This window comes from Bactrocera latifrons, unplaced genomic scaffold, assembly GCF_001853355.1.
Source record: "Bactrocera latifrons isolate USDA-ARS-PBARC rearing strain unplaced genomic scaffold, ASM185335v1 scaffold_252, whole genome shotgun sequence".
In the NCBI taxonomy this organism is placed as follows: Eukaryota; Metazoa; Arthropoda; class Insecta; order Diptera; family Tephritidae; genus Bactrocera; species Bactrocera latifrons.
The window spans coordinates 322,552-337,834 of record NW_017536097.1 but is presented as its reverse complement, the minus strand read 5'-3'; the positions used below and the strand labels follow the sequence as shown (position 1 = coordinate 337,834).

At 33.9% G+C, this 15,283-nt stretch overlaps 4 protein-coding genes across 5 annotated transcripts; 3 read left to right on the top strand and 1 right to left on the bottom strand.

The window, feature by feature from the left end:
• The first annotated feature begins 506 nt into the window (after window positions 1-506).
• On the top strand, window positions 507-2,471 carry LOC108969458 (coiled-coil domain-containing protein 22 homolog). The gene has a single exon (XM_018934185.1). The coding sequence runs from the start codon at window positions 599-601 to the stop codon at window positions 2,267-2,269; it is 1,671 nt and encodes a 556-aa protein (XP_018789730.1). The 5' UTR covers window positions 507-598; the 3' UTR covers window positions 2,270-2,471.
• An 11-nt stretch (window positions 2,472-2,482) lies between these two features.
• On the bottom strand, window positions 2,483-6,337 carry LOC108969457 (chromodomain Y-like protein). Its single transcript, XM_018934184.1, has 6 exons — window positions 4,616-6,337; window positions 3,800-4,549; window positions 3,562-3,737; window positions 3,292-3,502; window positions 3,087-3,230; window positions 2,483-3,023 (listed from the first exon to the last, which is right to left on the bottom strand). The coding sequence occupies exons 1-6, from the start codon at window positions 6,335-6,337 to the stop codon at window positions 2,871-2,873; spliced, it is 3,156 nt and encodes a 1,051-aa protein (XP_018789729.1). The 3' UTR covers window positions 2,483-2,870.
• A 771-nt stretch (window positions 6,338-7,108) lies between these two features.
• LOC108969450 (importin-7) lies at window positions 7,109-12,582 on the top strand. 2 transcript variants are annotated; one of them, XM_018934172.1, is made up of 14 exons: window positions 7,109-7,373; window positions 8,531-8,766; window positions 8,820-8,920; window positions 8,997-9,393; window positions 9,452-9,628; window positions 9,696-9,841; window positions 9,907-10,016; window positions 10,110-10,797; window positions 10,891-11,114; window positions 11,183-11,359; window positions 11,419-11,552; window positions 11,617-11,819; window positions 11,876-12,142; window positions 12,210-12,582. In XM_018934172.1, the coding sequence occupies exons 1-14, from the start codon at window positions 7,284-7,286 to the stop codon at window positions 12,404-12,406; spliced, it is 3,147 nt and encodes a 1,048-aa protein (XP_018789717.1). In that variant the 5' UTR covers window positions 7,109-7,283; the 3' UTR covers window positions 12,407-12,582. The 2 variants fall into 2 exon arrangements, with proteins under 2 accessions (XP_018789717.1, XP_018789716.1); XM_018934171.1 differs by having other exon boundaries at window positions 11,873-12,142.
• A 1,086-nt stretch (window positions 12,583-13,668) lies between these two features.
• Window positions 13,669-14,477, top strand: LOC108969453. The gene is made up of 2 exons (XM_018934175.1): window positions 13,669-13,986; window positions 14,084-14,477. Exons 1-2 carry the CDS (start codon window positions 13,872-13,874, stop codon window positions 14,371-14,373), a joined length of 405 nt encoding a protein of 134 aa, XP_018789720.1. The 5' UTR covers window positions 13,669-13,871; the 3' UTR covers window positions 14,374-14,477.
• The last annotated feature ends 806 nt before the right edge of the window (window positions 14,478-15,283 follow it).

The window sequence follows — 15,283 nt, the reverse complement described above, 5'->3', positions numbered from 1 at the left end:
AACTTAGCTTTCTCAACAATTTAACGACGAAATATGCCTTTATATAAAATGACAGCCGGCAAAGGGTTACCATTATTTTTTGCGTGTCATTGCACGAGAGTAAACATGGGTTTTGGTCTGATATATTTCACAGCAATTGCAAATAATTTTCTGCGTGTGTTTGTTATTGTGCCAGTGCACCAATAGCAAATATCTGCAATTCGTGCTCCCTGCAAGGATTTTGCAAGAGCAAGAGAATACCCCTATAGTTTCGGTCCGACATATTTTACAGCCATTGTAAACATTTTTCTGCGTGTGGTTGTTGTTGTGTCATTGCTCCAATGAGAAAATTCTAAACTTCGTGCACAGGGCAATGGTTTTGCAAGAGCATGAAAATCCCCTTATGGTGTTTAAATCCTTATTGGCAACATGCAATCTATTATATTATTAAGGGGTTATCGACGAATTTCTTAACAATCGATAGCAACACGACGATTTCAATTTCCTATATCAAACCGAACAGCTGTTCCTCGATTTGTATACCTTTGTAAGAGAAAATAAGTGTAAAGTTAGTAAAAACGGACATCTAGAAAATTAAAGTAACATAACAAATATCATAATGGAAGAAGTTGATAAAATTATTGTTCAGTCGCTTAAGCAGATCGGTTGTGATATTAGTTATGATTGTACCATGGGCGATTTTACTCCAACACTTTTGGTGGACACAGTTTCAAAATGTTTACAAAAGATTCAACCATCTTCTAGATATATACCACTCACCCTGCCTGAAGGTCTTGCAATGGCGCAAAGATTCTCCATAGCTACTACATTGTCTTCAATTATATCTACGCTTAACTATCGCGCGGATATTGGATATCAAACTTTCCTATACCCCAATGAAGTAGATGTTCGGAAATTGTTAATGTTTCTTATTGAAAAAATTCCGCGCGATGAAGAAGCACCTACAACTGAAGTCGGAAATTTGCCATGTGATATAGAAATATGGAGGAAAAATATTAAAGAAACAATATTGGAAGGGTTGCACAAACCATGGACACCGCAATTCTGTAGAAATTTAGGAAACGCTCGAAATTTTGGATGTAGTGGCCAGATAACCAACTTCAAACCACATCATAACTTAATATTTTCAGTTGAAAAATCGTTATCTTCACAAAAACAGGGGCAGCATAAAACAATAACAGTTTTTCAACAAACAGCTACCCAAAAATTCGACTTAATAAGCACAATTTTACATCAGAACTCAATTGATTTATATGGAGGCAAGCCATGTAGCCACGAAGATCAACGTAAATTTGTACCAAAGCAAAATCAAACAGTGACCGCTCTGTCAAAATCGGAAAGTTTTGTCTTAAAAAATAAATTAGACTTATYACCTATTAGCAATCTTACAGAAGAGATTAAAAATTTTAAAGATCAAAACGCTAACATTTTAGCAGTACGAAAAACGTTAACAAAAAACATAAATGCGATAAAAAATGAACAAGTAGAAGCGCACAATGAATTGGAAAATATGCAAACAGAAGTCAAAATATATGAACGCGCTTGTCTTGTTTTAGATAATCCTAAAGAAAATACATCTAAACTGGAAACTCTTATTCAAAGTACTTTAGAGCGTCGAAAAAATCTGGATCAGCAATGGCAAGAATTCCGAAAGCCAATGTTGAATACTATTGAAGGTCTGAGAACTGCTAAGCATTTACTAAAAACTAAGAATGTAAAAGAGTTTCAGGAAACAATTAAACAATTAGAAATAACGTTAGAAGAAAAGAAGGCTCAACAAAAACAACTCGCCACAGAACTGAGAATGATTGCAAATGATAGGGCAGCTCCTCGTAAAGAATATATAAATAGAATATTGGAGTTTATTTCGAATATACGAAAGCAACGAAACGATATTTATAAGGTTCTAGATGACACTCGGGATTTGCAGAAACAATTAAACTCTTTATCGGCCCAATTACAGCGGCAATTCTGTTATACGGATGATTTGCTCTTTCAGACTGCCAAACACGATGTACATTCAAAAGTTGCGTACAAGCTTCTTGCCACATTGCATTCCACTTGCAATGAACTTGTTGAACTCGTTTCAAAAACAGGAAATGTAACTAATACATCACGGGAAATAGAAGTTCAGATAGATCGTGAAAAAGCAAAGAATGTAACTGTGCGTTTACAACAAATAACAGAAGACATAGAAAATTTTGGTAATTTAATTCAAAATATACGAACTGAAATTCACGATATAGAAAACGAAATTTCGAAAGCTTGAATCACAAAAGATAGTAGTTATATATAGAATGAATATTGGTGGTCATATTATTTTTAATAACATAGTCATAGACACAAAGTAATRGAAATATTCCAAACGTTACAAACATACCCTCCTAAATATTGGTATTTAATTAAAACAGTTTTATTTTAAAGATATTATAGTTCCAAGTGGAATATTTATTATTACTATATGCGCATTAAAAGATTTAAATAAACAAATATAGTTCTTTATTATTGTTATACAAGGGTTAAGTTTTTGAAAATACAAATTCACGCTTATAGAAAGAAGTACATACGTAATTTATTGTTTATTGCAATAGCATATCCTACTCTTAAAGAATATTCCAATAATAATTAAATGGTTTTAGGTTTAAYATAGAAATTTTAGGTTAATCGAACAGTTTACAAATTAATCACTCCTAACAATGTCCAAAATCATTGATACCTACACACGCTCAATGTGTGTGTGTACACTTTTGAATGTACAATTGAAACACTAAAACCATCGCTACTAATTACACTTATTTTCAATTAAAGACCAATGTTTAATTTTTCAAATAAAATAAAATATTTTGCATAATAAAAAAAAGGAAAGCCTTTTAAAAGTGGCCACTCTCCAAATACTTTTTGAAGCTTTCATAACACTCTTCCGATGTCCACTGCTCAATAATAGTATCGAATTCTTCGTCTAAAGCATTATTTATCGTTTTCAGATAATTATTAATAATAGATTTTTTCATGAAACGGTATGCCTGCAAAAAAGGAAATATAATTATAGAAGTTACAATTAATGTTRTTGAACAATAATTCATTACTTCGGTTGACATCATTGCTATTTTCTTAGCAGTCAGTAAAGCATCTTCATTTACTTTACCAGAGGCGGTAAGTTTGTGTACTAATCCAGATAAAGCCGATTCCGTTGAATGTAGTTTTTCTCCCATCCAAAAAAGTTTAGTTTTCTTTAAGACATATCAAATTAATCAGTATTTACATATAATTCAATCGCAATACTATACTTACATAATTATCGCGAATTTTATTTATATTATTCCAAATGCAAAATCCTTCTGGCACTTGTCCGATTTTGACGTACGGAGTTTCATAGGAGCCCTTATCACTTCCTATGACTATATCAAACAAAGGTAATTGCATTACGCCTAATCCAATATTGCTCCCGTTTACTCCGGCAATAAGCGGCTTCGGGAACGATGCCAAAGTCTTCAGATAGTTCCTTTAAAATTATTGTACACTATATTTGTTTCAGCATAATTTCAATTAATTTAATCTTACTTAACGGCTGCTGCTAAGTGAACAGCGAATTGTCTACGTTTATCTATAGTACCATGTGTTAAGTCAGTGAAATCAACACCGTAACAGAAGTTAGGTGCATTTGTTGTAATCACCACAGCATTGCATTCATTATCCTTGCTTAGTTTTTCCAATATATCAACTAATTTGTTCAACATCTGAAAACAAGACATTATCAAATTCATTCTTAGTGCAAATTATTAAATTAACAATACAATACCTGAGCTGTGAAGGTATAATTTATTTTTGCCTTTTGCGTGTTAAAAACAATTTGTGCAACTTTTGCGACTTTTTTTACCACGACGTCTGATATATTTGAACCAGCCGAAGACTCCTCTTTTAGCTGTTTCACTGAAATTTTGCTACTTACTCCAGTGCYTTTGTTCTTGTCTTTCTCATCGGTATTAGCGGGGCTGCGAGTGCCTCTACGCCCCGCAGAAGCCCCACCTGACTTTTTAGTGTCACTTGTTGGCAAATCATCCAAATGGGGACCGGATTTGGCTTTTCGATTTCCTTTTTGATTTGATTTTAATTCAGGCTTGGCAAATTCAAATGAGTTACCAATACCGGCTTTCGCAACAATTCCAACACTAGATCCTTTAATAGCCATATTATTTTCATTTGATGTTTTGAGCAAACTCCTTTGGGCTGCTTTTGCTCCGGAATTGTTAGACGTTACACTTACAGTTGTGTTTGGTTGTACATTTTTGGTCAACATTGTTTTAGTTGCACTTGCAGCTTTTGACACTGGTGCATCCAAACTTAGACGCCGAATTGACGCACTACTGGAGTAAGAACTATTAGAACGACGTCTTATAATCATAGCATCATCAGTAGCTTGTTGTTTATAAACATAATCCCATGTGGAAGAGGGCCTTTGTTTAGAATTGCGCTTGTTCTTTACGCCCCCACTAGTTGTTGTAACTGCTGTTAACTTTCCGGAGGTTGGCGTTGTTTCTCGTTTTAAATTCTAAAAAAAAATATATATAAATTATTATTACTATTTTATATCAAAAGACTTTAATGAAATATTCACCCTTTCGGAAATTGTAGCAGCGCGGCTTCGCATCAACGGCTTATGTGTTTTATCGACTCCTTGCTCGGCAATAAGTTTGTTTCTCTCACTTTCCAGGGAATGGAGCATGTTAGCAGCACCCTCATCGCTTACTAAACGATCGATTTCACTAACCCGCTTTTTCTTTGACCCTGTCCCACTTCCGTTTAAAACAGGTGTCTGTGAACGACGTTTTATTGGTGACTGAATTTTAATTACACTTTCTTCGTCAACTTTTTGAATTTTATTTRATTGGACAGACGTTGGTGAAAGAGGTACAGTTTCTTTTACTTTAGTTACAATGGACTCTAATTCTGACTTCGACTCCGTGCTCCGCACCTGTTCTTTATTTTCGGTCTCGTTTCGATTAAGAGATCCTTTAATGGGCATTTTTTTCTCTTTCACTTCAACTTGATGGGTTCTCGCAATTTCAACACGTACTCCCTTCAGACCGGCAACTGCAGAAGTTCTCTGAGAGGATATACTTATAGATTCATTAGCTCCTCTCACAGTTGCCTTAGARCTATTGCGTGCAAATTGAGCATAAGAAATTTGAGTTTCAGGAGCATCCGGATCCCAAATAATTTTCGGTTTTATAATTCTTGTACGCTTAAACCCAACAACAGGTTTGGAAGTACATGTATCATTTTTCAAGGGATCTCCTGCATTAGGGTTACATTCTCTTTTGGTGTTGTCTAAATTTAATTTACCAAGTTTTTTCATATTTGTTTCTGATGATACGGGATCACTTGTTTTACTTAACATTTCCTTGTTATCCACATTCATATCTAACTCAATTTTCTTATTTTTTATAGTATTGTTTATATTATTTGCGGATTTTAAATCTATTTCAGTATCATCGTCRCTCCAATCTGCACCAAGCGATGTTACTAAATCGGAGTTATCTTCAACTTTCAAGGGTTTAATATCTTGCTTGCGTCTGCGTTGACGATCAGCACCACGTGCATTTAATCCTGCTATTTGCTCCATAGCCATAGCTCGTATTTCTTCGTTTGTCAGAGGTGTTACTGCACTAACGTTGGTGGTGCTCGCAGGATTTAAAGTTTTATGTGTATCATTCAGAACACTTCCTGTATCTTTTTGTATAGACTCAGGTTCGTCAGATTCGTCGTACACCACTTCCATAATTTGAAATTGTCCCTCACCTTCAATTGTCACACCCTCAGCTAGGTCACTTTCTGTTACAGATGGCGACCGCATACTTTCAGCTTCATTGTCGATTTCTTTTACTTCTTTTGCAGATGTATTGGCGTGTTCATCAATACCTTTTAGGACTGCAATCAAATCTTCATGTTCTAAAGCGGTTGTCCCATTATCTTCTTGTACAATATTACCTTCATCATCGCAATGACTCTGTAGAAGGCTTACACTTTCTTCAATGCCAATACCCTCCATAATTTTACAACTGACATTTTCTGATTTCAAAGATGATACCTTACCACTAGGTAGTCCTTGTTTATTTTTAACTCCATTTCCGGTATATTCTATATTTGTGGGTTCCACGTGGTGCATTTCCGCAATCTCTCTTTCTAACGAGGTCAATTCATCCATTTTATCAACTCCACTATACATTCCTACGAGCAGCAGTTCATTCGAAATGATTTTTGCAGTACCACTATCATCCGAGTCCCCACATTTTTTCTTCTTTGCTTTCTCGGCAGCGATTATGCCATATTCACTCATTATAGTCTTTATTTGTTTATAAATGTTCAAATTTTTTTAAGTATCTGCTTGCATGTAATCTTTTTGTTTGATTATTGTAGTGGTTATCTTACGGCATGTTTACATCCTAACCAGCGCCATTTTTACTCCGTCTCTTTAGTAGAATTGGAAATTATGTACTTGATTAATGTACTCCTACAGAAAGCGAAATTAACAAACAAATGCTTGAATAAAATATCATTAACGTGTATAAATTAGATCTGCGACTTATGGTTTAATATTTTAAGCATTCAGAATATTAAAAACAAGTGTATTTTGATTATTTTCACGTAATTAAGTTCCTTAACATCACAATATCCAAATCTTTATCAAATGTCAATTAGACAAATAATTGTGGCTACAGTTCAGTTGTTGCCATATTACAGACAAATGCCCGAAAAACATGTCAAAAGACAGGGTGGCACAATTTGTATGTTCTAAATTATTGTAATGATATATATTGCCTAGGTATAACAATATATAAATAAATCTGTATATAACGATGCTAGATTGCTTTGAAAATTTTACCTTTTAATTTTTGGGATCATATGATGCCTTCAATTGCTACTACAGTGAGACTTTATAGTGAAGTATAATTATGTATAAATGTATATACAGATACTTTCAGTGCATTATAACAAAAATCTTAAACGCACTTTAAAGCTAKATATTATATGTTATTAAAATGGGCAACTTTGATGTTTTATACAGTTGACTTCTGTCATAATCCGAATTGGCGTTTGCCAAAACCATTGTCACCATTGTGTTCTTTTTGCGCTATAAAATCGCATTGGTTTGACGTCGACAAGGGTGGTGCGCTTCAAAAGTTCGCCTCCATCGTTTTGTCGTCGCGATCATATTTCTTTGTTTTGTATAATTTTTTATCGCATAAAGTCGTGAGTACGTTAACTATTATTGTGTGCCAGAAATGGATGCACAAAAGCTTACTGAATTGCTCCGGGCAACAATCGAACCGAATCCCGAGCAGCGAAAGGCAGCAGAAGACCAACTGGCACAAGTAAGTGTGATTGAAACATTTGAGGTTATTCAAAGCATCAAGGTGCTATTGAAATCAATTGTTTTTTTCTGTTTCAAAGAAAACTTGGAGTAATTTGATTAGTACCTATATAAATTTAAATGAAAAGCAAATGTCGATTACAATATTAGGAGTACCATTATTGCTAGTTTTAGTTTTAGAATATTGTAGCACGTGTTTTGATTTCCTTTATAAATTTCCCATATACATTTTCAYATACTTTACCTTTAGATATTTGGAGGCAAGAATTGGGAATAAACTCAAAATCGCATTAAAATCTTGTGGGCATTTAAATTTGTTTCGGATTTATGACATCCTAGCCGAGACAAAAGTTATGTTAAACAATTAATTAGGAAGCATGACGTATCCGATATTCAGGGGTACCAGACAAAAATGTTTAAGTATAAATCGAATTTTATTGCTATGTACATATGTGCATTTTATGTATTGGAAAATTTGGATATGAATCATAAAAATTTTTTGAGATATCCGAATGAAAAGTCATAAGTAGGTGCAGCACATATGACATATATCTTCAATACAGCCGATTAATTATATTTAAACTTCGCCTTAAAAATCGCTGGATCGAAACCGGTCTTAGCCAAAGTAGATCCATAGATTATTACCCGCATACACGATTCAACAGAAAAGAAGAAGGTATCAGAGATATAATCCCGCGAGAGATTCTGTTCCTTTCCTTGAACTAGACATATATTAAATTTCCGATTAGATCGGAAACAGTGTTAAATGAGGAGCAAGCGAAAATATAATAAGTGTGATTGGCACATATCGAGGACATATTAGAATGATAATAAATATGTATATCCTGAGTTAACTCCAGCTTCGTAGACAATTATTTTTAATTCTATGCCTAAGGTAACGTTCATCCGTTTTAACTTACTGAAACAATATCAGACAAAATTTGGAATTGCAACGGAAAACTCCATATATGTTCGAATATGAAACGCAAGGTATTAGATGAAAGGGTATCTAGGCATATTATGGTACGTCCCTATTATGYAGATGGCAGTGAATTTCTTTTTAAGAAAAAAATAGCTATACGTGTATTTTTACAGATACTCTAATGTTTCAGTATTATTTAAATATGACGTTTCATATTTATTTGTCTACAATTTCAGATACACAAAATAATTGGATTTGTACCGACAATATTGCAAATCGTTATGCAAAATAATGTAGATCAACCAGTACGACAAGCCGGAGCGATTTACCTTAAAAATCTCATAACGAACAGCTGGTCGGATCATGAGTCGAAAGCGGGTGAACCAATACCATTCTCTATTCATGAGCAAGATCGTGCTATGATCCGTGGGTCAATTGTGGATGCAATCGTGCACGCTCCAGACATTATAAAGTTAGATAAACGTTTAGTTAACATTTTCGTTTTCTAAATTTTTATAATTTTAGAGTCCAACTAGCCGTATGTGTGAATCACATTATTAGGAACGATTTCCCTGGTCGTTGGCCCCAAGTAGTCGACAATATCAGCATTTATCTTCAAAATCCAGGTTAGTACATAAGCCTCTTATATTTAGACGTTTCTTATGAGATGACAAATTCAAAGTTATGAAATCTGTACTCTAGATGTAAACGGATGGAATGGCGCTCTGGTTACTATGTATCAATTAGTGAAAACTTATGAATATAAGCGTTCTGAAGAGCGCATTCCCTTAAATGAAGCCATGAATCTTCTTCTTCCAATGATTTACCAACTTATGGTTAATTTGATGAATGATCAATCTGAGCAGTCGATGCTACTTCAAAAACAAATATTAAAAATCTACTACGCCTTAACTCAGTACACACTGCCATTGGATCTGATCACTAAAGAAATATTCTCGCAGTGGATGGAGATATGCCGGCAAATTGCTGAAAGACCAATACCAGATTGTTCACATATAGATGATGAGGAGAAACCTGAATTTCCTTGGTGGAAAGTCAAAAAATGGGCCTTACATATTATAGTGCGAATGTTTGAACGGTATGCTTTAGCTTATTTTTGTAATGATTTAATTGCTTTGAACTATACAAAATTTCAGTTACGGTAGTCCACGAAATGTAGTGAGTGAGAAATATCAAAAATTTGCAGAATGGTACCTTCCAACGTTTACATCAGGAATTTTGGATGTACTACTAAAGATTCTTGACCAGTATAGAAATCACATTTACGTTTCTCCTCGTGTCCTCACCGATATTTTATCTTATTTAAAAAACGCGTAAGTAAAAACATACAATATATTTTAAACAGCGCAAAAAATATTTATTTTTACAAATATTCCACAGTGTAAGTCATGCATATTCTTGGAAATTAATAAAACCTCACATGGTAGCTATAGTACAAGACGTACTATTTCCTATTATGTCCTTCACTGATGCCGACCAAGAATTGTGGGAGACCGATCCTCATGAATATTTGAGGTTAAAGTTCGGTGAGTTTCCATTATTTACTTACATCTAAATTGTTTACGTAATTCGTTATTATTCTTTATAAAAGACATATTTGAGGACTATGCAACACCGGTACCAGCAGCGCAATCTCTGTTACATACAGTTTGTAAGAAACGGAAAGGTATCCTGCCAAAAGCCATGAATATAATAATGCAGGTATAGTCTAAATGGCTTCTTTGACGACCCTAATATTACTTATCCTATGTATATATAAATATTATACAATTTGAAATGTTATCATTGGAATAGATCATAACGTCACCAAATGCGGATAATAAACAAAAGGACGGTGCATTGCATATGATTGGAACCTTAGCCGATGTGTTGCTTAAGAAACGTATTTATCGTGACCAAGTGGAAACTATGTTAACTACATATGTCTTTCCTGAATTCCAAAATCCAGCCGGTCATATGCGCGCCCGAGCTTGTTGGGTGCTGCATTATTTCTGCGAAATTCAATTGAAGAACCCACAGGTGCTAGCGGAAATCATGCGCTTGAATATACACGCATTACTCAATGATAAAGAGCTTCCAGTTAAGGTCGAAGCCGCCATTGGCTTACAAATGTTCTTATCAACAAATGATGATGCCGCACAATACGTAGAGAGCCAAATAAAGGAAATAACGAAGGAGCTATTAACAATTATMCGTGAAACCGAAAACGAAGACCTTACGAATGTTATGCAAAAAATTATGTGCACATTTACTACTCAGCTCCTGCCTGTGGCCATGGAAATATGCCAGCACTTAGCTACCACCTTTAGCCAAGTACTTGAATCGGAAGAAAATTCAGACGAGAAAGCCATAACGGCAATGGGTTTATTAAATACGATAGAAACCTTACTAACTGTTATGGAAGATCATCCCGATGTCTTATTAAATTTGCATCCTATTGTTATTAATGTGGTTGGTCATATATTCCAGAATAATATTACTGGTAAAATAAATTTATTATCTATTATTGAACTTAAACTAAAACCAACATATGTACYTTCCATAAATTAACGTGTTAAAATTTGTGCCATTATAGACTTTTACGAGGAGACATTCTCATTAGTTTTCGATTTAACGTCAAAGGCAATTTCACCAGAAATGTGGCAGATGATGGAGCTAATTTATCAAGTTTTCAAAAAGGATGGAATTGATTATTTTATTGATATAATGCCGGCTTTGCATAATTATGTTACTGTTGATACGCCAGCTTTCCTTTCCAACCCTAATAGACTYTTGGCCATGTTCGATATGTGCAAAACGGTAAGTGAAATACAAACGAATGGATAGATGGCAAGTTTATTCTAAATTTCCTTTAAAAAACATTGCAGATGTTAACTACTAATCCTGGCGAAGACCCAGAATGTCATGCCGCAAAGTTGCTTGAAGTTATAATTTTACAATGTAAGGGTCAGATTGACTCTGTAATTCCGATGTTTGTTGAATTGGCTTTATCACGGCTCACTCGCGAAGTTCAATCATCTGAACTTCGTACTATGTGTTTACAGGTAATAATTAGTTTCTTAATAGCACTGCTGAAGAACGCATATTAAATTTGTTTATATAGGTGGTTATTGCTGCGCTTTATTATAATCCACAACTTTTATTGACCGTCTTGGAAAAAATGTCACAGCCAAGCAATGAATCGATTTCATCACATTTCATAAAGCAATGGCTTCATGATACTGACTGTTTTCTGGGGTAAGTAACACAACAGCGACATTGGTTTTAGCATTTTTATTATAAATTGAATATTGCGCTCTAGAATTCATGATCGCAAATTGTGTGTTCTCGGGTTATGTACCCTAATTTCACTGGGGGACGCCAAACCGCCAGTTCTCAGTGAGGTAGCTGCTAAAATCATACCCAATCTTATTCTACTTTTCGATGGACTTAAACGTGCATATGAATCACGCGCACAAGAGGAAGAAGATGAGGAGGAAGAAGAGGATGAAGATGATTGTGAAGGTTAGAATTGGTATTATAAAATCTGTACACATCTTGTAACCGTAAATTGTTAGTAGAAGCACTGTCTAGTGACGAAGATGAAGTTGACGAATTTGCATCCAACTACCTGGAACAAATTGCTGAAATATCTAAAACAAAGGCTGCAGAAGCAGGCTTTGAAATGAAGGCTGAGATAAAAGATGATGAAGATTCGGATGATGAAGAAGAGGAATCTGTTGATGATCTTAATGAAACTGCACTTGAAGGCTTTACCACGCCCATCGATGATGAAGAAGAGGATTCTGCTGTTGATGAATATGTCACTTTTAAAGAAGTATTTTCAGGTAAATCAAATTTTCAATGATATGCTAGGCAACATCTTGAGATAAAATTGTAATATACCTTATATAGCATTGTCCAGTCRAGATCCGGCATGGTATGCACTTTTAACAACCGGCCTCACAACTGAACAAACGAAAGCCCTCCAAGAGATTGTGGTAACCGCCGATCAGAGAAAAGCAGCTAAAGAATCAAAAATCATTGAAAAGAGGGGAGGTTTTGCATTCCCACAACAAACCGTACCCACTTCTTTCAAGTTTGGCTCCTAATACTGATCTACAACAATACAACACTGTGAAATTTATTTCAAAAAAAAAAAAATTATTTTCAACAGGCATGATATAGAATTTTTAAGATGAGATGCATTAAAAAAATATAAATGATATAAAGATCGGTGCAAAATAATGTAATTATAAAGTGATTTATCAAGACCATGCACATTTTATATTAATTTGTATTATTTAAATATTTTCCATAAAAAGAGACTCGATCATTAAGATTCTTATAGTTTTCTACTAATAAAATTACGAAACGCAGAAATGGATTTTATGCAGCTATTTGCGACAGTTTCATATGGTCTCTTATGTATATTACTGAATATACATACATACAGATATAAATAAAAGCTGGTAGCGACGTGGTGAAAAACTACGAGTGTTCTGAAGCACTTTTGAACCTATAAACAATACCAAATTAGTTAAAATAAATAAGTATTTACTGTATTATCTCATTTAAACAGGCCATTTGATACTGCTAATGAGAGTGATTTAAGATTATATGAATACATAAATTCATATGAAGAATTCTAATTGACCATCAAGTTTAATCTTTATAACTTTTTTATTTTGAAATAAATACAATTCATTTATTTTAATAGTAAAGAACAATCGAGTTTAAATTCACTAACAACATTAAATATTTTGGTGCTAACATTAAATAGGTTTGGGATACTTAGATACAAGTTTAAATTTATCAAAAATATTTGTCAGATTGAGCCATTTTGGAACAATTATATATAATATATTCTGTTCTGCCAAATCATRTACGAGTCAAGTAGAGCGGTTGTTGTTGTTGTTGTAATGGTTTTCTAGTCCCCGTTAGGAGGGATAAGTAAGGATTAGATAAGTTGTCATCGACTTGCTGTTTCTACGTAGTCGGACCATAGGGAGGAGGAGGACTCGTTGCAAGCTGGATATATGTATGTATGTACATATATTTGATATGCCAAGGTCGATTCTAGTTAAGTAGGAGTTTGACACCTGCTATAGTATCCAGCACGAAGACTATTCATTCGAATAGTAATCGCCCAACTTCTACAAATTGTCCCTACGTATATAATAGTACAGAAACTTTGCAGTATATAGGCTCACAATTGACATTTTCATAAATTTAAAGCAAAAAAAAAATCAAAGGCTGTTTGGATTTCGAACAATTTTCATTTATTCAAATACTGGAGCAGAACAATTACTCGAATAGTCTCAGAAGAACAAATATTCGAACACTGGCAGTACAACGACTATTCGAWTTATAAATCGGTCAAGATTCATACAAACGGTTGCTAACCGGATATTCGAATAATAGGTTTTCAGTTTATTCGAATAATTGTAAGAGCTCCATAGTCAAGACACATTTAACATGCATAGGCGTACCTAAATATTATTTCTGTACTATATCACAAAGAAAATTCCGTCATAAAATAACATTGCCTCACTTTAAAAGGAGCGTCAACAAAAAATGTTAAATCKATGTCGGGATTTAGACAAGCTCTCAGCTGAACGGAAATGGGACGAAGTATTCCATTGCCTTAAAATCGATGTAAACTCAACCATCGAGCTAGGCAGTATTAAAGGTAAAGTTTTAAAGTAATCAACATTTCTCAATCTAAAATATGTATGTACATATATTTGTATATATACATATATTATTATTATTATTATTATGTGTAGTTTCTAGGGATAACGAACACACCGATAAGTGGTTGGACGATTATAAAGGAACTATGAACTCATTAGAAGTAATTCTAGCTATTATTCTATTTTTCGACCAAATATTCTATCTCGCGCTTTTGTGGTATATAATTTGTTTCATAATCAAATTTATACGTTATCGCGGACTAAGCACATGCTGGCGGTGGGCTCAGAAAATTTATTCGTTGGAAGAGAACATTAAAATGCCGTATGTGACCATGAAAGAAGGCCATTACTTTTACAAAAGGCCATTTGAAAATTGTAAATAATACTAATATGTGTATGTACATATGTATGTATGTACATATTACGTATGCATGTTCCAATAGAAACCAATGTAAATCCTAAAACTATTAAACAAGTTTCTRTGAATTACTGTTTATATAAATAAATTTTAATTGACTGGTGTGGGGCTAAATTTGATAGACACGTCATCTAGACAGAAATATTTAATTCCAATGAAATGATTCAATTCTCATGGTATGAGGTTTTTATTATTGAGTACAYGCATGTTGTATATAAATGTTTGTTTGTACGTATGCCTGTTCAATATATTTGAACATACATATTTCAAATCAGAGGAATGTATGTGTTCTTATAATCGTGAGTATTACATATTTCTTATCATATATTATTTAGTATTCTTAATACATAGAATAATAAATAAAAATATATTGCTGCACTCCGACTAATGATAATACAATTCTGGTGCAAATCTTCGTATGTTTATGTACATGCATAAACATTTGAATTCAAAACGCGATTTGAATTTTCAGAAGTGTACCACACATGTGTACATACATGCACATACATATGTATGGTAAAACATACGTTGCAACAACTAAAATACAATAATACGTAACTTTAAAATTTCGCATTTAGCTCTTTTAACGGTTTTGACCGGTGCATCATATTATGTACATATGTACATACATATTTGTATGCACAAAACAGTGGCAGATTCATAMTTCTGTAACCCTAAAACACATAGGATCCGCTAATCTAATAATAATATTACTTAATTAGTGTTACTGCAGTGCATGTCGTTATAACACCTTCAAATCAAGTCCGTTCAGACACGGCAATTTTTGTTGCGCAATTCAAATATTTGCGAGAGAGGCACCGAGCAGTTCATGCCCGAAAACTTGCTTGTGCTCTTATTTCTGACAGTTAGCTCTG